Genomic DNA, 27,271 nt, shown 5'->3' on the forward strand with positions numbered 1-27,271 from the left:
TGACATTCATTCTAAAGAGAACCTGAGCTGGCTGCTGGAAACACGAGGAGACGTCTAATTAGGCGCATGCAGGATGCTCACCCTTCGAGCCGGACGTCAGGTAACGAACGGTTGAGTGCAATCATCTCAGAAGCCATGAGGTTGAACTGGTTGATCTTAAACATCTCCTTCATCTTCTCCTGGTTCTCCTTTGGGATCACCACAGGCTTGCCCCCCTCGCCGGGCCCGTCTCGCGGCCTCGCCAGGGGGTCTGGAGAAGATACAAAAGAGCGGTTGAGCAGGTTTGCTGGTTTCTCCCTTTGACGATGTGTAGGCGGGAATACTCACCGTCTCGACCGGGCAGCCCTCTCTCCTTCTTGTCGTCACACTTGTTGCACTCGCTGAAGTAGAGCAAGATGAACATGTCCAGCATCACCCACACCAGAGAGGTGGCCAGGACCACTTTGCAGTAGGCGAACCTCCGCATCCTGGTAACGTCACCTGAGATGGAAACATAAAAAGAGGGGAATGTTCAATTTATTTTTCTTCTGTGCATGCATTTCTTGCTCATTTCCCTTAACTGGCAAGCCCTCCTGCAGTTCATCTGCCGTCTGTCACATTTAGAAAGACACTAAAAGTGTTCTTGAGCATCATTATATTGCTGACAGAATACGAGCTAGCATGCGTGGCTAGCAGCGCAAGAGTGCGTTAGATGAAAAGTTGCCTTGAAGAGTTTCAAGTGAGGCTTTCCTTTTCGGTAAGAAACTGACAAGATGGTGTGAAGCATGTGAAACTAAAAAGCTCCAGGTCGGTTTACGTGTCAAATCCGACCAAACGCTAGCGCGGTATAGATTTGACAGATGGAGTTGTGCCCCGCAGCTGCTCTACATGAAACGCTAAGCAAGTTACAGCACATAAGGCCTCCATAAATTCACCTTTACAAGTTGTGGGGATAAACGATTTGGAAAATGTATGGATTGATTACTGTTTGATTACCCTCGCTAATTGCTTTGTCCTTGCATTTGCTCAAGTGTATTTTGGACTATTAGAGTATGTGCAGCCCTGTGGCACCCTATCATGTAATAATGTCCTGTAACAACTGAAATTGTAAATGAAACGAACATTTGATCAAAAATGTAATAAAAACCCAATAATGTAATTTTTGGGGGGGATAATGTAATTTATATGTTCATTTTCTGTCAGAGATGGGAAATCCAGGTGCAGAAAGTAAAAACCCTGCCACAGTTTGGATTTACCTACAGTTGCTTGTTCTCAACTGGCAGGTAAACGAGGTTATTAGGAGAAACAATTGTGGCTAAAGCCAAACTCTGGCAGGGTTTTTATTTTATTGACCTGGTATTCCCCAACTCTGTTTTCAGCTATATTTTGTGTTTTGAGTATCTAAGACTATTATATATTGTGCATTCACAGCATAAATTGGATTGTTAAAATTTTGGTGTCAAATGTATTAGAGTTCAATTCTACTCACAAAGTGTAATACAGCGTTACCAGGATTTTTTTTATTATTACATTATTGGTGATATTGCTACATTTGTCATCGAATTAAGTGCAATTTAATGATTTGTCCAATTTGCACTGGCCTCAAGGATGGGGAGCCCTCGAGTAATACAACAGACTCCCTCCCTAACTGCTTCCAAGGCGCTGGAAGTTGACCACTGCTTCAATGTGTTACTCATTGTCATAAGTCTGTACTTAAAATCAGAAGTCAATTTGACAATGATAATAAAAGCACCCTCTGTTAATAGATTTCAGACAAAATTTTGAACTTTATTTTTTTTTTATTTTCACAACTAATGCTTAAAATTACATTTCATTTATTTGAGCCTGTGCACAAGATGTCAAAGTAAGAAAGCAGTTCAAAGCACATCGATCACAGAGGATCGCCCAAAATAATCTACATTTGACCCATTTTCTCACCAATTTGAAAGTGAAGATGCTTCAACCTCAAGTGATAACTGAGCCAAGCGGCTGCCCGTGTCCTTTGCACGCAACCACTTGTGTAATGGAATGAATGTTTTATAGTAACAAAGCAGCGCTTTTGATACATAGAGGGAGGGAAGAGATCTCCATCAGTTCCTAAATAAACTGCTGTGTATAAGCCAATTTGCCTTTTGTACATGCAACACGGAAAATCCCTGCATGCACGAAAGCACCATCACGGGCAAACACACACACATTTACGCACAAATAACACAACATACGCACTCTCAAGGCAGCGTGAGAGAAGCTGCGACAGTAATTGCTTTTCTTTGGCAGACAGCGACAGACAGAGAGAGCCACATTAAAATTCCTCTGCTCTCCTTCCCGCCTCTCCTGCAGCGCCATCTCTTCCACTCTGACGGACTCGCCGCCTCAGTCGTCCCTCAGGTTACAGCCGCACGAGCAGAAGGAGGAAAATTCACTTGGCCACGGCGATTTCTCTCTCGTCGCTGGGAGACAAAAAAGGTGTTTGTGCATAGCTAACTTGGCCGCAGCCTCGCTTAGTTTAGCTCAGGGAGGATGTAGAACTGCAGAGCAGCGTTTCTAAATTCCACCTGATAGGATTGCGGTGCCACAAAGTGCCATGCAAAGCAGAATGATAGAGTGAAGATCTGCTTGTTCTCCCGCCATGGCCTGACTGACTGTATTGTCAGTGCAGCAGTTCCACAAGGTTAAAAAGTGTACACAAAGTTTGTCTTGATTTCAATTTTAGATTAAAACTTCAGCAAAAGCATTTACACTGTGGATTCACTAATCTGATACGATCATGATGCATTTCTGTCAATTAGACAAGCCATAAAAGATGATTTTTATGGCCGTATTAATTCTCAAACTTGCAGGTTCACAAGATCGTGTTGATTTTGGCACACCCAATGTATTGTGTTGTGTCTCTATGTAAACGCATGTGTCCACTGTGACGCAGGTTGGGCCCATTATCAGGTTAGAACACGCCTTGAAAGTACTGTTAGATGATTCAGACTAACAAATAGTCTGGGCTGAGGCGACTGTGTGACTGTCGTAAGAAATTATTAGCATTTATTTACAGAGTTATTTTGGTCAGGTGTGAAGAAGCCAAGTCAAATATATACAAGACCTTTACTGCATGTAACTCTTAACAATAACAATGGACTTAAGCAAGCACTAACACAACATGAGGTATCCCGGTGGGTCTATCGATATTTCAAACCACCAAGTGGGCCATTTAGGGTTGCCATAGCAATGACATGAATGGCATTCTCGCTTTTAAAAGCTAGAGTGTCATCTAAATGATTTTGGGGTAGGTCAAGCAACAAGTTGTTAATCTCAAGGGAAACTACCATCCTGTCATATAAGCTCATATTCCAGGAATGTGTTTTTTAACCTTTTGGCAATGTATTCCCCCCTCTTCTGTTTTGTTTCTAGACATATTTAGATTATAATTTCTAGCATTTAAGACAATTGATAAGATTTTTTTTAAATTTACAATTCCGGCCTGGAGCCAAGGACACTGACAGAAGACAGTCAGAGTCGGGATTCCATCCACCGACCCTTCAATCAGTGGACAGCTCGCTCTACGAACTGAGCCACAGCTGCCAAAACCCAATCTTTGGCATTATCAGTTAAGCAGGTATTTAAAAAGATGATTAACCTTATGTGCATGTACATGTGATTGAGATATGAATGTCCACCAACAACTCCCAAACACATAAAAATTTGACCTGCACCAGCCTAAATTTGTTCTATTCAACGGTGAACCACATTTTTGTCTCTCAACTCCTCTGCTCATGCTTGTGGACATTCTATCTGTCGTCCATTGACCTGCACTTTCAAGCTGGATACAGTTACACTGTGAGTGGTTGAACGCACAACAAGATTAGATATTACCTGGCTGGGGAAGGTTATTCATCAGAAAAGAAGTCCGTATTGTCCGTCCATATTAAGTCCATATTATGTGGTGCAGAGCATAATGCATAGTGCCCAGTTTCACGCATCCCTGGTATGACTGTTGACGAAAATTTAAACTACTGAAACTCAAAAAGCAGGAACAATTTGTATCACACTGTCCCAGCAACCACCTACAGGTAAAGTTCTAACTCTACCTAGTATGTATCATGCCACTTCAGCTGATGCGTTTTTTGGGGTGGTGATAAAGGAACACACTAACACAGCACATATTTGCTATTTTTTGTAGCATTTTCACCTTTTGAAACAAACAGCCAAACTGTACAGCTTGGTGAGAGTAGGACTCTGTGTATGTGGATGTGTTGCATTTGTAATTGTGTGTCAGTTTAGTTTATGCTAGTCCTCCCTCGGCTCTTTGATGCCTCCTTTTTAAAAAGGCAGCCTTTCGGTGATATTAAACAGACCCACAAGTCTGCACTCTATCTTCCTTCCTCATTAACATATCACCCTCGCTATCACCGTCTTTTATATCCCCACCCTGGTCATCTGCATTTATCTCTCGGCCGCCTCACACGTTTCAAGAGGGGTTGCCATCGTTACTTGTCTAGTAGTATACAATTTCCCCTTTGCACCCTCTCCTGTCTCTTCCAATCCACTTCTCTTCTCTACTGACTTAACCCTGCTTCAGATGTTGCACGAGCAGAGGATCCAGAGTGTTAGTCTCCTCATAATTATATGACTGCAAGGGAGGAAGCGCCCTTCAGTAGATGCAATATTTATACGGTTTAAGTAAATGAAATCAAGAAAGCGAATGAAAGATGCAGTTTGTATGTGAGCTTTAATGAAAGGGGCGCATGAGTTGTTGATGTTATAAAACGACTGACATGTTTGCAGGGTGTCGATGTGCCGAAAATGACTGAAAAGGAGCAAAGCATGTCGACACGCTGTCCCCAGGTCATGCGGGCTACATCAACTCAACAGTTTCCAAGACAACACTGATGGCAGCGCTGATTGAACTGTGGCAATGCCTCAACTGGAGCAGAACAAGGCGCAGGCTAATATTAAGGAAGTGAAACAGAACAAAATGGCCCTGAGCTTCGTATTCAACCGCCTTATGTGGAGTAGCTTGATAACACAGACGCTCGGGGCGATGGAGCTGGGGTCACTTCATAAACAGGCTGTGACCTTGACAGCAAAACACACTGCAGGCCAATAAGGAAGGAAAGGATAAAGAAGGAAAGGAAGCCAAGGACCAGAAGATTTATGTTGATAAAATGTATATAATAACCCTCCAATGAGTTTGTGAGTTCACTTAAAAATTAATTTGACTTGTTCCCCATGTAAAAAGGTGAAGTGAGTGTTTCTGTTGTTGAGGTTACGGTACTTCCTTTATATAGCGCTTTTCCACCTTACAAGGCCCTCAAAGCGCTTTACAGTCCACTAGTCATTTACCTACTGATGACGCAGCATCAGGAGCAACTGGGGGTTCAGTATCTTGCTCAAGATGACGTGGTCACAATGGCATGGGATCAAAACCACAATCTCTGGGAGACGACCACTCTATCACTGATCCACACCACCTTAAGGTCATATCAGGATATGTGTAATTAATTGTTAGTATCACTTTTACTGCATATTAATATTGGCTCCAAATAGCGATTATCAGCCTCCTTAGCTACTAATTATCGGTATTGGCCCTGAAAAAAAACCCCAACATATCAGTCTATCACGATAAACTAAGAGAGAGATGGTGGAACACACACTATTAATGCCCATAGAGTTTATAAACCCACAATACTAAAACGCTAATAAGAGGATATGTACTAAAGAGTGACTATTATTCAAATTTACCCTCACCAAAGATAATGAGAGTCAGAGCGAAAAAAGAAAAAGGAAACAAAGAGGGAAAGTGCCCACAAAAGCAAAAAACAGCTCAAATTGATTACCAATTTAAAACTTGGCATGGGCACAAAGTGGAATTAAATACTCCAATCACTCCTACGTTCTCAGCCAAAGTCAATACATATTACTGTCACAGGGCTAACATCCCTCCGCACCGCACCATCCTTCCTGGAATGCATGACACCGCTCTACTATAATTGCTCATCTACCTACCCCTCATTATTAAAAGAGAAAAATAATCAGCATAACCACAAATAACACAAAGAGACACCATGCGCTAACTGGTGTAAAGCCACTCAAACACACATCCGTATCAAGTCACAACACTTGCAGACTAAAGATGTTTGAAGCAGCAGGTTTGTGTCAGTGTGTCAGCTGTTCTCCGCCGGCTACTCCCACGCTCGCTCCCAGGCACTGCCGGCAGGATTTTAAATGGCTCTGTTATCAAAGCCAGGCTTGGCCAGCCCACTGACCACTTAAGTACACTCGGTTTCTATCACTAAAATGTGAAAATGCTCCCTTACTTGACATCTTACACTCTCTAGATGTGAAAAACAGGAAATGTAATTCTGTCCATTCTGTCTGTTCATGCTAAATCTGTTAGCATAAACAAAAAGTTCTGTCACATTTGTTAATATTGTTAGTATGACCTGACAGAAGTACATGAACCAAAATAAGCTGTGAAGAAAAAAATAGATTTTAAGAAACCACAGCTCCAAGTAAAAACAACCAATAAGCAGTGCTGCCATCTTGTTAAAGTTGGATATGTGTTCGCTGTGACTATTTATCACAACTATGGATTTTCATAATTGCATGCCATTATGAATGACCATGTTTGACAATTGCGATGGTGTACATTAGTGCTGGGCGCCCCTTAGTCGATCAAGTCGGTTGGGTCGACCACAAAAATTGGTTGTCGCAAAAATGCATGTGTCAAAGCTATTTTAATAATAAAAAAACAAAACAAAAAAAAAAACAACATATTTGCAGCACCTGGAAATTGCTGGGAGGCCCCGAACCAATATTCCGTGTTTCCGCACGGACACTTATTGCTGACGGACGCCGACCGGCATTTTCCACTACTAACTAAGATGCTAAGGGTTCGTTTATGGTCTCTTTAGACTGAAAAGGGAGGAAATTAGCATCGCTACATGTCTTATGTTTGTAACAAAACAATCTGCGTCAAAATCGCTAAATACATAAGAGCTCTAATGAATTTATTGGCGCCAGACACACGTTAAGATGGCGGAACTATGTACGTCAGCAACAGGATGTTGGCATCTACTATGTTAAACACATATAACAAGACTCCTCCCATACGGCGACTCCGCCGAGTTGCTTTTTTGTTTTTTGTTTTTTACTCCTAGTAGCGTGCAAGCAAGGCCATCCAGCATTTGCCATAAAGACTATTATACTGCGGTTTTACGCCACCAAATGTGCAAAAACCAAGCCAAATTGAACCAGTTGGCCATATTGCACTAAACAGACTCATACCTGTCCAGGGGTCTCTGGTCAGATGCAAGGGGGCTCCACCAGCAAAGTAGGCAGAGCGTCACAGATCCCACTTCCTCCTTTTCTCGTCACTCCAACATTCTCCTAAAGAGACCAGGAAGAAACAGACCAGATGAAACAAGCAGCATGCTGTGTAGCTGCAAAGAAAATATTAAAATAAATGTTACTTATGCCAGTCACACAGTTCACAGAAACTGAAGAAACTGAACCTGCGTAACAGGTTTGGGGCACTTAAGAGAAAAAAAGGCTCTAGTCTGAATGCTGACGGGGCAGCTTTAAATGCTGAGGCTCAGTCATTTGGTGAGCTATACAAATCACAAAGTACAAACAAACAAACAAATAAATAAATAAATAAAAATAAGGCCTCCAAAACAAAACAAAAAATCGACAGTGTACTACGTTTGTATTCTACCTTTAAATTATCAAAGCATAGAGCTTAAAAGACTCACAGGCAGTTACAGCAACTAAAGTTCATGAGAACCAGCGTTAAAATGTGTCTTCCCAGGCACAGGGTCAGCACCATCACAACAGTGAAAAACGCAGTGCACCATGTAAGGCCTGGAAAAAGACCAAGGTGTTTCATTTTCACCTCAAGGGATGCAAAGCCACAAAGCGTACACAGGAAGAGCAGAGTGAAAATGCTCTACTCTATGACCTCAAACAGATTTCCTGGTTGTGCTTACAGAATACTGAGAACACTCATCTCAAAAACTGTCAGTGTCGCAATGAATATTTGCAGTGAATCGACATTTCCCATATCAGTGGAAATGCATCATCAGTCAGTGAATGAAATGCGGCCCTTGGAAAGTCTACAACTGTCAATCATTTACAACTTGCGTTCATTTGTACGTTGTCAGAAATCAATCAGCCTTTGCCCTTGCAAGCAGACCCTAAGGCCACACATAACCACAGACTCTGAGAGGCTTGAAGCATGATGAAAGGCGATGCGGATTGCGGAGATGGCGGAACAGAGATTGACAACTCACTGCTGCTCATTTCACTGGATTAATCGTCTATTTTTGAAAAATCCACAGAGAATGTAGATGAGAGGGAATGTGACTCAGTGTGGGCATATGCGTGTGTTCAATCTCGTTCTTGGCCTACTTTAAAGCCAAGTCATCATTCGGGCCTATACTGGGGCTTTATATTGCCAGCCTGTATGTGTTGTATTACAAGAAGCATGATATAAATCTCTTCCTGTCAGCCCACACACTGGCTGTAATAGTGGGCTGTGCTGCAGTGCAGGTGTGTTTCAGAATGCCACCAAAGGTGTGCGTGCCTGTCCTGTCCCCTCTCAACTGAGTCACGATCATAACACATCTTTTTTTCTACCCTTTGTTCCATTACTATTCTGATTTTCTCTTCCACAGCTCCACAAAGCTTGCGATGAACGATTGTAAACCATGCGCAAATTGGAAGCACGACAAGCAAGCACCTCTATAAATACCCATCAGACAGACACACAGAGGCTGCAGAGCAAATCGCAAGGCAGCTCTCTATCAGTCTACAGATCAAACGGTCAGCTTTATGTCAGTCCTACACTGCAACTGTGTGTGTTAAGCAGCAAAAAGTGAAGAACACACCATGAGGTTGAGCACATAAACTCTGTAAACACGATAAGACAATACTGCAAAAACATTGGCAGAGCGGAAGGCTTCCTCCCGTGTAATGAAACCTAAGCAGCCCATCTGGCTTAAGTTGGCTGCCAAGGAGGCCTATGCATCTGGGATTGAGAGGGAAAATGGATTTCTGTGATGTTTATCCAAACTAACCTGAAATATATTTCACTGGAAAAATTCACAGATTGTGTGCAGAATGTTAGTAGATGTGTATTTGATGCCATACTAGTGCACTGACACACTACTCTATTTGATACCATTGGCAGAACGAGAACTGAGTTTGTCATCCACCGTCACTAACTCATTTCTATTTGCTCCGATGATGACTGTGTGAGGTTGAGGTTGTATTTGTGTGGCCTCATCTTGCCATCCAAGCTCATTCTGCCAACTGAACGACAAACTCTTCTCTCACACGGGCCTTCCTCTATTCATTCAAGGTCGATGTAATTTCTTCATCCAAATGCCAATGACCGAGGCAGGTTAACAAATTGTAAAGATGAGGACATGAAAGTAATTCTGTCCTTACAGACATGCCAAAATTTTAAAATGAAAATTTAATAATCATTTCACGGCTGATGTTATGCAAGTGCAAGTATACCAAATACCTTGTAAACTACATGTGGCCTGCGAAAGCTTAATGGTCCAGCATGGAGGCAATTTGACTTATGCAGTCTGTAGTAGGTAGCCCCCAAGGACCACACGAGGGGCCCGTTCTAAAAAATAGCTCAGCAGTGATGGGACATTGTGATTTTCTAGGAATGATGTAGAATTGAGCTTTTGAAAATGTAAACAAAACACAAGCAGAAAGTTATCAAAATGAAGAGCTACATTTTGATATTGCTCAGTTTCTTAATTTTCATAATTATTGTGAGAAATTATTAACATGTTATATATAAAGTATATTCACATAAATGTATATCATTAATTACTAATTCATTCATATTAACAGTACCCAAGAAGTAGCTCTCAGTTTAAAATAAAAATAAAAAATCCCTGGTCTACAGGGCAGTATGAATCAAGCTAACAGCTAAACCGTGACAGAGACTCATATCAGTAATGTGACGAACTAGCCATGCATGTATAATAGCGTTAAAAATATATATAAATTAAATAATATAAAATATAATATATGGTTAAATTCCAACTTCCTACATCATTAGAGGGAGGTTCTGTAATGTAACACCCACTATAAATGAGGAATTACTAAATTTGAGATCCTTCATAAATGGAAAAACAATCAATCTTAACCCATCTGTGTGATGAAAACGGGTCTCAAGAGTATGCCCTAGTTTGCCAGCACAACACTGTGATGTGCATATGCTTGGTTTGTATCCGAGTTTCTCTATGCGCCATGTGACTCCGTGTGTAACATAAGCTGTAGCAGAGGGAAACCTAACGTGTCATCTTTGGTATTCACAACAACAAAGTGCCATGTGGCCCTCCGCCTCTGCCTCCGCATTCAAGTTGTCGCTTCGTGGGAAAGGAAGACCACGCTAGGCCGGCAGCAGTGTACGAACTCTTTTACACCGACTATATTAAAACAAATACAATGACAACACCCATATCACAGGCAAGTGTAACTTCAAGTTGACAGTTTTGACTGTGTTGGAGGGGAAGCCCAGGCAGATAAAAACAGGAATTCTAGGAATAGATCCAGCAGAAAAAAAAAAAGGTAAAAACAGAGACTGTCCACCCTTCTTTGACGTGCCGCTTTTGTCTGACTTTTTCTGGATGAAAAGGTCCACAGTCTGTTGAGCTTCTATGAAGGGGCCATGCGTCGGGGTTAGGAAGCAGGGGAGCTGTCACTTTCTGGACATATGTACGTACTCGCAGAGGGGGGAGAGGGTAAGAAGAGGAACAAACAGTGACCAAGAGAGAGCCAAAATGACAGGCGCAGGGAAAGAGTTACCGAGAGAAAGATAAGTGCTTCCTGTTTACGCAGGGTTGAAAATACAGGACAAAGAGCAGCAGGCCACTAGACCACGTCTGACTCTGTGCTCTGACTTCTTACACTGAGCACATTTGGCCTAACGCCAATCTTTCCGTGTCACTCTTTGGCGCCTGTCAAAGGAGGAAGTACGGTATTTGTTTTTGTATGCCTCACTGTTCTGGCACAAATGCACAAAATTCATTGATTATATCTAGGGATAGCTACATATTATAGAGCAGGGTTCACCGACCTTTTTTAACAGTGAGAGCTATTTCTTGGGCACCAATTAATGCGAAGGGTTATCAGTTTGATACATCCAACCATCCATTTTCTTGAGGTAAACTTGCACAATGTTATGAAATCAAATTTTACAAGTTCCTTATTGTGGTACTGTCTGCCTTACATTTCGGGGTTTGGAAATCATCTCCGTATGTTCTCCCCATGCTTGCATGGGTTTTCTTTTCTCCTATTGCGCTTGATTCCTCCTGCATCCCAAAAATATGCATGTTAGGTTTATTATCCATCCATCCATCCATCCATTTTCCTGACTGCTTAATCCTCACAAGGGTCGCGGGGGGTGCTGGAGCCTATCTCTGCTGGCTTTGGGCAGCAGGCAGGGTACACCCTGGACTGGTTGCCAGCCAATCGCAGGGCACACAGAGACGAACAACCATCCACACTCACAAGCACACCTAGAGACAATTCGGAGCGCCCAGTTAACCTGCCACGCATGTCTTTGGAATGTGGGAGGAGACCGGAGTACCCGGAGAAGACCCACGCAGGCACGGGGAGAACATGCAAACTCCACCCAGGAAGGCCGGAGCCCGGACTCGAACCAGAGTCCTCAGTACTGGGAGGTGGACGTGCTAACCAGTCAGTCATTCACCGTGCCTCCCCAGTTTGATACACAATTCTTAAATAAATTTGCTAAATTGACCAAACAATGTCACATTTCTGGTAAGCTATTTTTAGAACCCCGTCAGTTATAAAGTATTATTGACAACAGATTCTTACAGCATCTCCCTTTTACATATTTGGACAGGGCACTCCAGTATTCAGCAAGTTTTTCTAAACAACATATTGTAAGAATATAACCGCTACTATTGCCATAGAAACTCAAAATCGCTGATATTAGCCATCTTTATTATTGATGGACCAGTAACCAGTCAGTGCTGATGTTACTGTTCACTCGTAATTTATTCATGCTACCATACCTCCTCTGCTGTTCCTGTTGTGTTAATAGGATCAAGAGTTTCCAATGCCCCAAGCTGTGAGCTCAACGCTCCCGGCAACATTTCCAACCCAGGACAGACTTCCGCGTGATTCAAAGCAGCATTTCATGCAATTCAGTGCAATGGAAGATATTTTTAGCAGCATAAACTGCAGTGACATTAATGAACTTCAACTGTTCCTTTTCCATCTTGTCCATAACAAAACCTTTAAACATGCAGAGTAAAATAAAAGATTGTCAACACACGCTTCATGAAAATGATGTGCAACGAAATATTGAGTTCTAGCATTGCAATTCTTAGTGTTGGTTTCAGTTTGTGGGTGCATCACAGACGTTATGCTCACTGCTTAAAATGACAAATGTTGCCATGAGCATGTTACATCACCCATCACAGTGAATCCCTCCAGTAACTTGATGATGAACTTGTTTGACATCCCGTTAAAATGTGCAAAGCAAGCCGTGCTTGTCTGAAGACAGCTTGTGAGAGAAGAAGCAGATTTCTGTTTCCGTTTTTTGTAATCAGCAAAAGAGCCCGTGAAGCAACACAAGATAACAGTCAGGATGGAAATATTCCCTGAGACGAAAGTGTGACGCAGAACAGCGTAACTTATGTTCTGGTCGCTGCTCCCTAAGCTGGCAGGAAAATCAGATAAACAACTTTTTTTTTTTTTTGACTTCTTGCTTTGTACAGAGTGAAATATCTGAGGTAGCACTTGGGCTGGTCTTGTCAGCTAACAGATGTGTTTCATATTTATTTTAAATGATTCACGCTGCACAGTTGCTTCAAAATAAGCACTTTTGAAAACCAGGTGGGGAAATATAAAAGATTCTTAAAATCTTTACAAATACAGTACAACTTTTAAAGGTTAAACAAAATGTATTCCAGTTATCTTCATTTACATTTATTTATTTTTTCGTTTTGTTTTTTTAATGCGCCTGGCTTACACACACTCATGGCGTGCCAATTCTCCCATCCAGATTTGTGACACACCCACCATACGTAACCTGGAAATTTGTGTGCAGCCACCAAAGACGTGACTCAAAGAAGTCTCGGATAGGCCCTAATTTCCGGATCGTGAAGTTTTCATGAGGCGATAATCCCATAAAGATCCATTTGGAAAATATGGCACACTAAATGTCAAATTAACTATCTAGAACTCAATTCATACCAATCGTCGCCAGTGACAGGCTACTTTGAAGGAATGTGTTCTTGTATTATGTAAAACATCCATCCATCCATTTTATTGACCGCTTATTCCTCACAAGGGTTGCGGGGGTGCTGGAGCCTATCTCAGCTGGCTTTGGGCAGTAGGCGGGGTACATCCTGGACTGGTTGCCAGCCAATCACAGGGCACACAGAGACGAACAACCATCCACACTCACACGCACACCTAGGGACAATTCGGAGCGCCCAATTCATCTGCCATGCATGTCTTTTGAATGTCTTCTCCGGGTACTCCGGTGGAGAGCGGAGTACCCGGAGAAGATCCACGCAAGCACGGGGAGAACATGCAAACTGCACTCAGAAAGGCCGGAGCCTGGACTCGAACCCGAGTCCTCAGTACTGGGAGGCGAACGTGCTAACCAGTCATCCACCTATGCAAAGCGTATTAAAGTAATTTCATCAGAATACTCTGCTCATTACTGAGCATGTTTGGAGCCGGTGTAAAGCAAGTGATTGTTAATTAGGTTGTTCAACGATGCAACACGATTACAACAAATGATTAAAAATCTACAACTCATGCCGCCATTTAAATGACTGTAGTTGTTTGTGATCGGCGATTCCAAACTGCTGAAATTCTGATCAGCATGCAGAAATGCTCCTGGCAGGTGAAAAAATAACCCGCTGACTGTGGCCGTTATTGATTGGTAAGGTAAGCACTTTTATGCAGAATAAAATTGGATTTTAATGCAGATGAATGATTATATGACCAAAAAAAAAAAAAAAAAGTAATTGAGGTAGGTTTAAGAACATTGAACAATCTTAACATATTTATATTCCGATGCTCACGTATTGGTGGGAGAGTCTCCATTGTAACAGTAGTCAGGCATAGCACCTGCACTCTTAAAATCCCACTACATCCTGAGTGAAGGCAATCTGATATGTGAGCAGAAGAGCTCCGGAGATCCCATTTAATAAAAACGGCTGGTTGAGTGTGCTGAGTCACTACAGGGTTGTGTAATAAGTTCAAAAGCTCTAGAAAAGCCACATTGGTTCTTTCAGCGGAGAATATTTTTCATCTCGTCACATCATAAGCACAAATATTACAGTAACTGTCTGTCAATGGCAGTCAGCATGGTTACGTAACCTAAACTGTCTGCATTGATGCTCGCTTACACCACTGGGCCAGTTTAAGTGATCTGGTCTATGGGACCGTACTTAAAAAAAAAAAATCTGACACTCAATAGGCTATTAGCAGCTGCAAAATGCACAATCAATCACAGGCCAAAGATATAAATATACACGTGCAACTTGCCTTTCACAGCAGCACATCTCCAATATTCCATTTAAGCAGTTCCATCATGAGGTCGATATCACCCCAACACACACTACATACCCACTGATGAGCTTTACATTATGAATCTAAATGAGCAATAACTAAACTCATACTGATTCAATGACAGCAGGTGAGCGCCAGCGTGAAGCAGTGGCATGTCTTTATACAGTCTAAAAACTTTTGTACTCCGCAGTATTTTATTTTCGGAGTTCCTCATGAAATAAGGCCTTTTGCACATGGAAAGTATTGTAGTGGATCGTAACCTGGCCCGTGTGTGACAAAATTCAACAGTGACACAAGAGTGGCACTTGCCCGGGTGAAGCTGAGCATTCCTGAACATATCTTTGGAAGCCAAAAGCAAAAGTTTGATTGATTTGCAGTTAATATACATTGAATTAGATTTTTGATTTTTCGGTGACATTCCTAATATTTATTTTATTTTTTCAATGAACACAGTGATTTTGTGCCCAAGTAGTGGCTGGCTCATTCTGTGCACTGATACAATCTGTATGTACCCATACGTACATATTGCATCAGTGACATATATGTCTTAAATTAGCGGGAAACCACATTTCCCCGACCCCCCAATCTTCAAAGGTTCAGTGAATCCAAGTATGATACATGAGAGGTTCAGTATCTAGAGGAAACAGTGTGGCGGTTTGTATAACAAAGCACAGACCACATTTGAAACTTTGCAGGAATTGATGACTCAGTGCACACACATACATGACAACAATGTTGCTGCTGTTCAGTGAGCCATCAGCTTGGAGTAACAGTTGATAGAGTTATCAGTCTGACTGAACTACTGTACGACTGCTCCGCTCAAGAGTACATAGTCTCACACTCAGGGAAGCTGCCTGCTTGAAGATAAGAGACAGAGACGAACACAAGCCCATGTGGGCCCAACAGGGAATGTTGAATTTTGGACAAGGATAGTCTGGCTTAAAGCACACAGCTGCCACAGCGGGGGTCTTTCCTCTGCTCTTATCCTCTCCCCTTCTTGTGTTCCTCTATGTGAGAATCCTGCTGACATATACTGTTTAAAGTAAGGGTAAATGGAAGCGATTAAAGAGACAAAAAGACACATGAGGATCTAAACAACCTCACAAGTGCACCTTGGAGGAGAGTAGTTATACAATGGAAAATTATTTGTTTGGGTTCACAAAGCCTAATTAGAATCAGCCCGGGAGAGGTAAACAAAGGGAACACGCTTGCTCCTTGCACAGTTAATTAAAAATGGTTTTAGCTCTATGAGGTTGACTATTGTAGTTTTATAAAAGCACATTATACATTTTTTTTCCTGTGAAATTGTGAAACAAAAATGCTGAAAAAGCAGCAAGGTTGGTGGCTTTGAAGGTGACCACAATGTATCCCAACGGGCTATATCCAATGATTTATGAATGTAAATGCACCATGAAAATGTTCATTAACAAAAACATTTTGTTTCCAATAATAAGCTCAGCTCAGATGACCTGTCTTTTGAATGACTTTGAATCTATGAATACACCCTTTTTGTTTTCTTCAGGATATTAATATCAACTGTGAAAGCTGAGTGAAAGCCTTGCATTTCAGTGATATGAGCTACGACAAATCGGCACAACGGTGAAAGTGAACAGACTGTTTAAAAGCAGTCAACCAGTTACGAACAGGATTCTTTTTCAGGTTGGAAGTGAGAGTTGAGAGCCAAATCTCAATAAAGCCTCGCAGGGCTTTTCGAGATTTAGCTTCTGTGCAGATAAGCAGCAGAGTGCCTCGGTGTTTGTTAAGTGCCGCCAGTCGCCACACTGCAAGAAGAACTCCTGCTGCTCCTGACAAGTGAGTTTCAATACAGCCCCGAGCGGCACTTCTGTCACTGCCCTTGACCCGGGCCCTGACTTCACAAGCTGGAGCTCTGCACTGTGGCTGCCCCTTAACAGTCACGTTGACTCCAACATACACTGTAGCTGACCCTCAGCCCAAACAACAAGCGAGATGTTTTCAGATGGGTATTGCACTTTAATTGCATATTTCTTCTCACCACCTTGTGAATCTAATTCATTCTAATTGACGGCACGCCAATATTGCCTTCATTAAAACAACATTGGTAAGGAGGTATAAGAAAAAAAAAAATTCAAGGAAGAAATGTCATAAAAGCAGAAACTGAGGATGTCAGAGATGGAGGCAAGGAAAATTAGACATTTGTAAAGCATGTCGATAATGAACAAAAAATATATTTGGGCCTCTCACAGAGTCAGCTGAGGTCTGCAACTCAGCCATATCTGGCAGACAGTATGGGAATGGAACAGGAGTGAAATTGCCAACATCCATCTGTCACTTACAGCTAATTTATTTGTTCCCATTTGGAAATTTTAGTATGTTGCAATGAACGAGTGAAGATGAGTATTTTACTTCACTTACATGCTCATATTTTCTGTTGTACGTTAAGTATTCAATTCAAGACGCAAGATTGTGACTACATGAATGGCAGAGAAGTGTCCATTTAGCCATTAATTAGGACATTTAGTTAACTCATTCGTTCTGAATTTGTTCTGAACAAATTCTATAAAGAATATATTGATGGAACAGTTATTACAGATTTGCACTTTATACGCATGATTAAGCACAAATTTGTGTGTGTGTGCACCGTTTGTGAATGAGGCACACTGTTTTGAGATTCAGGCCTCTTGCTTCTTTGCCTTCTATCCTAAAACACCAATAGCACCTTTTATCTTTATTTAATACAAATAATCTGTAATAAGATTGTTTTTTTTTAAAACTTTATGATATTATTTTAGAGTGTGACAATGCTTTTACTGTTGGCATGAAGTGCATGCATTGTACATACCCACACATTTAAAACAATGCTCTTTGTTTGACACATGCATTGCAAACAAGTTTGGTTATTTACAGTGCGTAACTAGGTGAGGCCATTAATCATTATTCGGAGGCAAGCTGCAATAAATTCCGAGATTTATGTGAGAGCTTTGGTTATAAGACGCGTGTTGCTTAAAAGGGGCACAGCATCAATAGAAGTAAATCAGAGGCAAGGGTGACTATACGGGCTTAAATAAAATGTGACAACAGCAGTTTTTTGTAGCGAAGACCACACAGCAATGGCAAAGATGAATTTAAAAAAAAAGTTACATGATATAATTTGACAGAAAATGAGTAAGTAGAAATATATATTTTTATTTTTTAGATCATTTAAAATATTAAAATATGAATAAAACTTGAGAAATCTATATTTAATTAAGAGAATGAAAAAGGTGAGAAGAAATGCATGGTGCGTGGAATTTTCTCAGTGTGTAGTTGTATCAAGTGGAGAACTATTTAATCAAACCTCAAAAATATTTCATGTTTACAAAATGTTGCAAAGCAGGACAGGACCATTAAACTTCACGCATCTCCTTCTGCACACACAAAAATGGTTATTAGGAGCGTAATAATACTGATTCAACAACATTTACTCAAACCACAATTACTTTAGTGCATGTGGACAGATTAGACCAAAAGTGTTTGGAAATGGGTGTGTCTAAGAAACGTGAAAATAAATCGTGACCTCAGTGTCAATGTGAGCTATTAAAATGGACACACGAGCATTCAGGGTAAATGGAGACATCTGGGTGAAAGTGTGTGTCACACAGCAATTTCTCCCAGTCAGCAGAAAGTGGATATATTCTACATACTACAGCGGTGGGTTAAAAACTGGGGGATGGGAAAGAGCACGGCTGTCGCTATGGAAACTATGCCATTTTCCTGTCGGCTCCTATCTCAGGAATGAAACAGATGCTGTGAGCGAGATACAGATGCTCTTGAACGGTCCACACTGTCACGAAGCAGGAAACTGGATGTGACTGGAAAAGGTTACTGGGTGTGACCTCGCGAGGCAGCTGATGTCCGCCTTAGTTCCCACTCTTCAAATGTTCCATGCGCTGCCTGCAGCGTCATGCTCTGTAACGCGTATTCCTCTGTATGAAGTCATGAGGACAAAAAACAAACAAACTTGTCATTCATCTGATGACAACTTAAGCAAAAGCTGATCACATGAAGTGGCCAGTCAACGTTGTCCAGGAAGTGACTACATAGAAAAAACAGTGGTGCAATTTGAGCCATCCACCTGTGCAAGCTGAAGACAGCAGACCCAGGGGGACCAACCACGTGTTGTATTTGTTTCAAGAGGCAGAATGCAGCAAACCATGCAGTCAATGGTGGTTATAGGCTGGGGTCACCCAACCATGTATTCCGTCGGAGGACGGCTGGGTTAAACAGGGCATCACAGTCTTTGAACCGGTCCATGGCGCAAAAATAATAATAATAAAAAATAAAAAAATAAAAAAAATAAGTTGTTAACCACTGGTCTATAATGCACATACTATTCTTGTATTCCTGTCTACTGATTGCATTTTCATATTCAGTCACCCCAATATTACAAAGTAACATGAAGACAAGATAAATGAGACAGAACGAGAGTTGAAAAATTGAGGCCGCAACCCGATGAACAATTTATTTATTTATTTTTAAATAAAGGCATAATATTGAACAGAAGCTATTTCCTTATCGTTCAGTAAGCCTTGCCTTGCATGTCAATGGTTTTACAATGTCGCTTCCTGTAGCACCTCCTGTGAGGTTCTTTAAGTACAATTAAGCAAGCACAGACACAGCAAATGAATGATGAAAAAACGAAGAAACTATTCAACACAGCTCATTTACAAAGTGGTGAGCAGCCTGTTTGCACAAATAACTAGGATGTAAATGTTGACACTGGCGTTTAGTGGGCTCAAGCCAAAGTGGGAGTTGGAAATGCTCCCTGGTGGCACTGGCTGACCCACTTCTACGCAACTCTATCCCTGACGTGACTCAGAGGAAAACCAGAGGCCGCACACACACGCGACTACACGCGCGCACACAAAAGCAAAGAAGCATACTGTACACAAACTGCGACAAACTGACACACGCACGACAACACACGATGACCGAACTGGAAGAGGAAAAAACACTAAATGTTGTTGATAGCTATCTCTCGCCCCTTCTCATCCTTCTGTTTTCGTTTCTCTTTATCTAGCGATCAGCCCTTATGGTTCTGCTATCTGATCCAGCTAAATAGCTTGTAACATCCAGTGTCACGACAAGACCACAAACCACTGATTACTCCCCCCCCCCATACCAAAAGTACACACTTATTGGTACAATAATGAATATATAACACAAATTAGTTGCTTCTTTATAGCACATAATTACAAGCACATCAGAGCTATCCCATGAATCAAACGCAGTTCTCACAGTTCATAAAAAAACACATGGCAGTTCTAAAGCTTTTATGACTGAACCTTCTTACCTCGGTGACCCAAAATTGAACCATATCCCAGAGTCACTTCAGTTGTTCTTTTCTGTCATTATTCTAACATCAAGGACAAGTTTAGATGATGTGCCACCATTAATTACTTACTTTGCCATCCAAAAAACCCCAAACAAAAACAAATAAAAATGCATGACCATCTTTTTTTCCCCTTATGGGAAAAAAAAAAAAAAAAAAGGTCACGGTGTAACTTTATTTACATCTGCTACCAAGGTTACCACAACATGCTATAAGAATACAAAGAATGATCTGGGAAAGAAGGAGAAAGATGGATAGCAAAGAGTTGGACAGCTTTGAGAGTGGATTTTTTTTTAAATAAGAAACACACCCAACCGGGTGGTAAGACTCTGCAAGTGAAAGCTGTAACCGCACCACAAAGACTAACGATTGGAAAGTAGCTGCATGAGTTCTCCCATGATACATACATTCTGACTTTGAAATAGTATGTCAATAGTTAAAACAGTGGACTCACAGAAGACAAAACATGCAGGACCTTTAAATTATTTGATTTTTAGAAATTCTACATAATATTGGCCAGTGAAGGATAAAATATACAGTATACGAAATGTCTTTGGTTTTAAGAGAGAGATTCATACAGAAATCATCAAATGGGATTTGCAGCCTATCATGGATTAAACATTGGTCTTCCATAGTTGTACTGCTTTAGCCGACGTCCCTCCATATTTGCCGTACAACTGTTGTGTATGGGCCCTGAAGGCTGAATACATTACACAAGAATCTACCGCAGTGCTTTCGATCTTACAAGTACTTACATATTTTATAGGAGTGACTAATAAACAGCTTTAAACAAACACACTCAACTATTTTGGGGGAGAAATTTTCACCATCTGCTGAACTGCACAACAGTATCGATAATAAAAAACAAAAACAAAAAGTGGTATCCTTTGTTGTTGTTTTAATGACAAGGTATTGCAGCATTTTCATAGCACATTTGTTCATTTATCTCACAAAATTCCCATTTTGTTTGAGAAATGTTTGTAAAAGTTGCAAAGGTGTAGTATAGTCAAACTTCCCCTTTTTAATTACAAAGTGACAAATGGGGAACTCCTGCGCCAACAATTATTACACTGACAATGTAATCGCATCATCTGCTTCAGCTTGCTCTGGGCACACACTTTCCAATCATCTAAACAAACAAATAAAAGTGATTAATGTTGCTCGTTAATTGTCAAGCAAGGTTGTGACAAGGTCTCAAACATTTCTCCCTTCTCCTGAACTGGGAAATTATTAACACACTATTATGAAAGTGGAGAAGCATCCTCATGAGAGAGATTCTAATTTGGCCTACTTCATTCCCATGAGTAGTGTTGAGCACCCCCTCTTCCCATGGTGGTGGTGTTTTTTTTTCTTCCCCCCTTTGGTCTACGACATTTAAAGTTCTTTTTTTCACCTTATATACGACAGACTAATTGAAAACTAAAATAAAATCCATAACCGCCCTTTCTCTGGTGGATTCACATGTTTGGCTTCATCCAGCAGAGCTCTCCATGGGAGCTGCTTGGGCAAATCCACTAGCTCTTCAATTCTTGTCATTGCAGTCTGAAAGTTCTTCATGAAGGAAATGTGGTCAGAAGTCAGCTACTCCTCTGTGGTTCCGATCACATCTCAGAGAGCGGCCATGTCTATGCTCAGGGCCTCAATCTTCTCCTTCATCATCTCACTCTTCTTCTCTTTTTCCCGCACAGCGGACAAACTGGCCTCTTCCTCAACCTGCAGGAAGTACCAAAGCGCTTCAAAATCCTTCTTAATCTTGCTTTCAACCTGGTCCCTCTGGACTTTGATGTACACCGATTGTTCATTGCAGTTGTTCATCTCATTATAATCTTTCAATCTTTTCTTCATATCCTGCAAGCCTTCCAGTTGTTTCCCTTTGTGACCTTGTGCAACTTCAATGAGGGGACGGATCTTGTGTCCGGTGTGGATTTCCATATCTCTACCAATGTGGCACATAAGCTCCTGGCGGTCCAAACATAAAAGTTGCAGTTTCTCCTTGTGCAACCTACAAATGTCCTCCGACTCTACTGGGGATTGTAAAAAGGCCACACACACACACATTCCTCAGTGCCAAGTTCAAAGGTACACCATTGGATCTAAACTCTGTCCTACAGACCAGACACGATTCATCTCCTTTCTGCTTCTACCACTGCTGCACAGTGCACACATGCACGGCAGACGCTGTGAGTACATGGCAGCATGCCTGGATCTTTAAAGATCTCCGAGCAGCTTGGACATTGGAGACTGTCCTCAACCTGGCTTGCCATGATCCTCGTGAAGACATTGTCTCAGTCTACAAGTTTCAAATGTTCGCTCTCGGGAGAGCTGCAGTACGTCTGCCCGAGTGACGAGGGAATGGATCGTTTTGCAACCAGCAAGTCCAAAAGTCCACTTATTGCTTTCGGGAACTGAGATTTTGCTGTCAGACTTCAATCATTTACACACAGATTTGATAAGACCAAACATTACATGGATTTATTATCATAGAACTGAGGTTTTCCAGGTGCCAGAGGGCAACAATTAAACAAGGTAATGGCCAGGAGTGAGATCATCAGGTCAAGAACACATGAATTGAAAGTACTACATCGTGTTACGTGTAAGTACAGTACAGTATGAGTATGTCAGCATTTCAGAAGTCTCAAGATATGTCTGGATGACATGATGCTCAGTACAAATCATTTGATGAATGAATTAATTTCCACATGCACCTGGAAGTCTTGAAAACATCACCTGACATTATACAAACTTAGGTGGGAAAATAAAGAGAGGATACGCCTGGATCACATGACGGTTCTGGCCCACGGGCTGTACATTTGACACTTATTAATTGACTTGCTAATTTGCTATTCATAACTGGTTGCACTCTTCTTAAATGTCGTTTCTAGCAGACTTCTGTGAAAAGTGTATTACACATCTAAGCACTTTTTTTTCTGGTGTTTGGTGACACATTAGCTTTGCAATTAGCATTGGGTTATTCTGTTTTCTTCTGTCCTCTCTTGCTCTGTGTTGCAGGCCTAATAATAACTCCTCGCTTGCCTTTATAACGTGGAAATGATGCGTATTATAAGTGTATCTTATTTGTCACCACAGAAGTGAGGATTAGTTACTTAGAAGGGAGGATCTGCACCGCAGGAGGATAATGTTTAGCCGCGCCAGCTAGCAAGCACAGGTTGTGCACATAAGTACGCTTCAGTGCTGTACATGTTAGCAGTGCCCACAGTTCGAGAAGAGCAACTGGGAGCTGATTGGTTTGTGTGACTTGTCACTAAGGAGCACGCCCACTTTTAATTTGTGAGCTTGGCAGGAGAGAGGGAAGATGTGTTTATGTATGAATACTGATGACAATTACACACAAAAAAAAAACAATTGACAAAATTATATTAAAAAAAGATAAATCATTCAGCCCTACTCCCACCTATCAACGGCGGCTATACACACAGATTAATGATGTGACAAACAGGGAGATAAACATAGTATGTCAGTCAACGTTAATTGATTGAAGTGGCCCACTAAAAAATTGGCAGGAATTATATGTTCATCACTAAATGATCTGCTGGTGCTTTCCAAGACTGATTAATAGGAGGCTTGCTCACCAAAATGTCTAAAAATAAGTCCAGTTGAAGTCCACTGAGTACAAGTAAATAACAAATCTGCTTATCTCACTGACAGCATAACAATCAGATAAAATTCCGAATAGGGTGGACTGTTTTTTTTTTTTTACTTTCATTTTTTGATAAATGAAAGCAATCAAACGTACTGCATACGGCTCAAGAAACAAACAGCTTATTTTGATTTTCAGCCACTTGTTACTTAGACTCAACAAGGCTGAAGCTTACAAACAGTAGCAACAAAGTGTGTGTACTTGAAACTGTGTGTGTGTTTGTGAGTGCGCAAGTAGCTCTGATCCCGCTATAGTCCCAAAGTTAGGAACAATGGCATTCCTGTGCTGCTAGCTCCAGGTGGCTGTGGAAACCCAATCCTAAAGCAAGCCTCGCTGGCACACGGCGTGCCGGGAATGCTGCTGCCTCCCTCCGGAGACATGTGCCAGAATGGAGCTATTGTTCCTGACAAGCTCGGAGCAACAATAAATTCACCAAAATTGCCATGGATGACAAACAGAAGTTGCCTCAGGTTTACACGTTGCTATTGCTCACTTTTCGCTCCGCTGACTGACAGATTAAGAGAAAAAGTTGTTCTCTCTTGAATGTGTTTGTAAGCTTGAAATAAATTGTGTACCTGTCAGCTAATAACATATCCACCATAGGACACTCATATAAACTGGCATTTCAACATAACAGAGGAGATAAAAAAAAAACTTAAATGCCCCATGGATGGACAATGGAACCATCATCAGTCATAAAAGAAGAGCAGGATGTCACCTCAAAAGAACACCAAGTAATCTCCTCCCTGGAGTCAGCAAGTGTTACCCTGACTCACAAGTTTAATTCATTCTGTGACCAAACTCATAACTTACTATACTTGTACCGGTGTATCAAATGGATTTACCTCAGTGAAATTAATCTAAATGCCATTAATCCTTCATAACTTTGTTATATGTGTTTTTAGAAGAAAATGTGATGTATGAAATCCCAGCATTACTCTGTGGCAACAGATGGATAGGTTTGTTATACCTTCTGCCACCTCATGGAAGAATATTGAATTGTTTTGTCTGTCATTATACATCACCAGCATAGATAGAGAAACGAATAATGATTTGTAATCAGCAAGTTAAGAGACAGTGGATAACACCTCCAGGCACCCCGGTTGGAAATGACTGATTTCGGAAACTAAAAAGTGCATACAGCAAGCAAATGTGCTGAGGCCAGAACACACTGTCAACACGCACACAGAACAGGAAACACATCAAGTCGAGTGCAACGGCCTTGAAATGAGGAACATGAATCATTTCCTCCTTATGTTGGATAGTCATGCCTTCACACAAGTTTGTAGTGCGAGGTACATCGTGTCAAACTAAAAATAAATAAATAATAATAATAATAAAAAAATATAAATAAAAAGAAACTTGCGGCATATAGACAAAAAACATAAAGGACTATTTAGATTCTTCACATCGCTTAGCCTTAACATTAGTGTTTTTGGAATGTGGGTGCAAACAATAGTACCCAGACAAAACCCACACAAGCACAGGGAAAACATCAGAGGCCAGATGTTAAATAACCAAAATCAGAACTGTCAAAACTTTTAACTGAGGCACCGTGGGGTCAATGCCGATTATTAGTACACTAGTCAAGGAGGCCAATAACTGATATTTGAAGCCAATATTCATTTTCAGTTAAAAAAAATAAAAAATTGAGTGTGTGTGTGTGTTGGGGGGGATTGGCATTTTTGTTTGTTTGTTTGTTTTTTTTTTTTAATAAAAATGCCAATCTTGACTTTGTTGTAATGCCATAAAGCATTAATCCATATTGAACACATTTTCAGACTTCTCAAAATGTTGAAGCAGGGTTGTTTTTTCTTAGACAATATACTTCATTTTAAATTTCTTAAAAAAATAAAATAAAAAAAAAGTTCATAAAGCTCCCAAGGTTATCAGTATGTCTTAAAAAGTTGTCGTGGCACACTGGTGTGTTGTGAGAACTCTTAAGGTGCACCTCAGGAAGTTATCAAATTTCACTTATTGGTTAGAAAATTATTGATTTCAAACAATCTATATTGGTTCATCTATCTATGCCAGCATCTTATAGTGACAGACTGTCATGGAACAAATAAATGTTCTTCTATTAGATGGCAGAAAGCACATACTGTACTGTAGTTGATACGTGTTACCTTATATTTATGTTTTGGAGGTGTAGGGTAAGATAAGGAACATGACAGGTTGCAATCCTTATTTGCAGTGATGAGGAATCCATTTTCCTATCACCAAAGATGACAAGCACTGTTAATGCATCCTCTCTTTACAACTCACACTTTATGCAAAGCAGTGTAAAGATCACCAAGTGGCTGTTACATGGAATGTAATTAAGTTGAGTAAGAGGGTTGTAAACTGTGTTGACTCATCCAACCTCTGCACAGATTTTGATACGGACCAATTTATGGCACACAAAATACTGATTAATACAGGCAGTGGTGCAATGACAAGACTCCGAATGTGCATTACAAAAGCAGTCCTAGGTAGAGCAAAATAAAATGTCCAATGACAAGTCTGCATCTGTTTTTACTATTATCCGCAAGCAATATTTAGAAAGTACTTCAGAGCAAGAGCAAGAGCAAGCATCATTTGTTTAAGCAAATGTGACTGGTAGTCTGTCAGGGTAATTGAAGGCTGAGTAGCAGTCAGGGAAAAGTGACAATTGCGTTTTAAGGGTGGTCGCATCCTCCCTCCGTTAACTCGGCTGCTTCTGTCAACAAGAAGCCCGCTGCCATAAGCGCCTGTCCTCGGCTACCAACATATCACGTTCGCCGGCGCGTGGTTAATGGGGCAAGAACAGCAGCAAGGTATGTAAAATGAAAACAGCACGCTTACCTTGATTTCAAAGAGTGACGGGGCAGCCCGAGTCCGCCCCAGGTTAGCTTGTGAGCCACAAAACTCCCCCGACTCGGGTACCAAGTATCGCTGCTAAAGTTAGCTAGCCCTGTTAGCTTCTCCGGCTAACGACGGGGGGCGCGCGCTCCTCCTCCTCCTCTCCTGCCGTCGAACACCAACCGGTTACCGCATGAAAAAAAAAAAAAAGAAGAAGAAGAAGCTTAACGTAGGCGTGGGCCGCCACACACATCTACACGGACGCCGTCCGTCGTCTTGAGCTGTGACGAGGTGGGACATCCATGAGGGGAGACGGGCGGATACGGAGGGTCGCTCGGTTGAAGAGAGAGAGGAGTCCGCGGCTGACTGAGCTCCGTCCCTCGCCGCGGCCTGGGGGGCGGACGTGCTGCCTCTGGCTGGCCGGGTCCTTGTGTGAGGGAGGGAGGGAAGGAAAGGATTTGGCTGCTGCTGTTGCTGATGTGCGGAGCCAAAGCAGACACCAGCATCATTGCTCATCCCTCCCTTCGCTGTCTCAACCCGGAAGAAATAACAACATTGAGCCCATAATCGCCCATAATCGGGTCCATAATTAAAAAAAAAAAAAAGAAGACATCTGCATTTCCATCCATCCATCCCACTAGGGTCGCATTAGACGAAAACAAACAAAATTTGTCAAATAGGGCACATATTTATTAAAATCTTAAAGCACATAAATCAATATTAAAGTCGTTTTCAGTTATTTAATAAGTGACACAAACTTTTCCACCATTGGTGCAACCTAAAATCTGCACAAAAAATAAATCTTTCTGAGAGTGGAAGTAAAAAATAAACAACTGAAATCACGTGGTTGTACAAGTGTGCAAACCCTCTTTATGGGGAAGTGGTTG

The 27,271-nt window shown here is 41.3% G+C and overlaps 1 protein-coding gene across 1 annotated transcript in view; it reads right to left on the minus strand.

Moving 5' to 3' along the window:
• galnt1 (UDP-N-acetyl-alpha-D-galactosamine:polypeptide N-acetylgalactosaminyltransferase 1) overlaps positions 1-27,066 on the minus strand; it is a 41,114-nt gene extending 14,048 nt beyond the window's left edge. Inside the window, exons 1-4 of the mRNA XM_077526513.1 lie at positions 26,388-27,066; positions 7,258-7,359; positions 328-480; positions 82-250 (exon numbers count right to left, since the gene is read on the minus strand). Of these exons, the coding sequence (XP_077382639.1) occupies positions 82-250; positions 328-466 (308 nt within the window). The 5' untranslated portion in view covers positions 467-480; positions 7,258-7,359; positions 26,388-27,066. The remainder of the gene's footprint in view (positions 1-81; positions 251-327; positions 481-7,257; positions 7,360-26,387) is intronic.
• Positions 27,067-27,271: the final 205 nt, after the last annotated feature.

This window comes from Festucalex cinctus, chromosome 7 (genome assembly GCF_051991245.1).
Source record: "Festucalex cinctus isolate MCC-2025b chromosome 7, RoL_Fcin_1.0, whole genome shotgun sequence".
In the NCBI taxonomy this organism is placed as follows: Eukaryota; Metazoa; Chordata; class Actinopteri; order Syngnathiformes; family Syngnathidae; genus Festucalex; species Festucalex cinctus.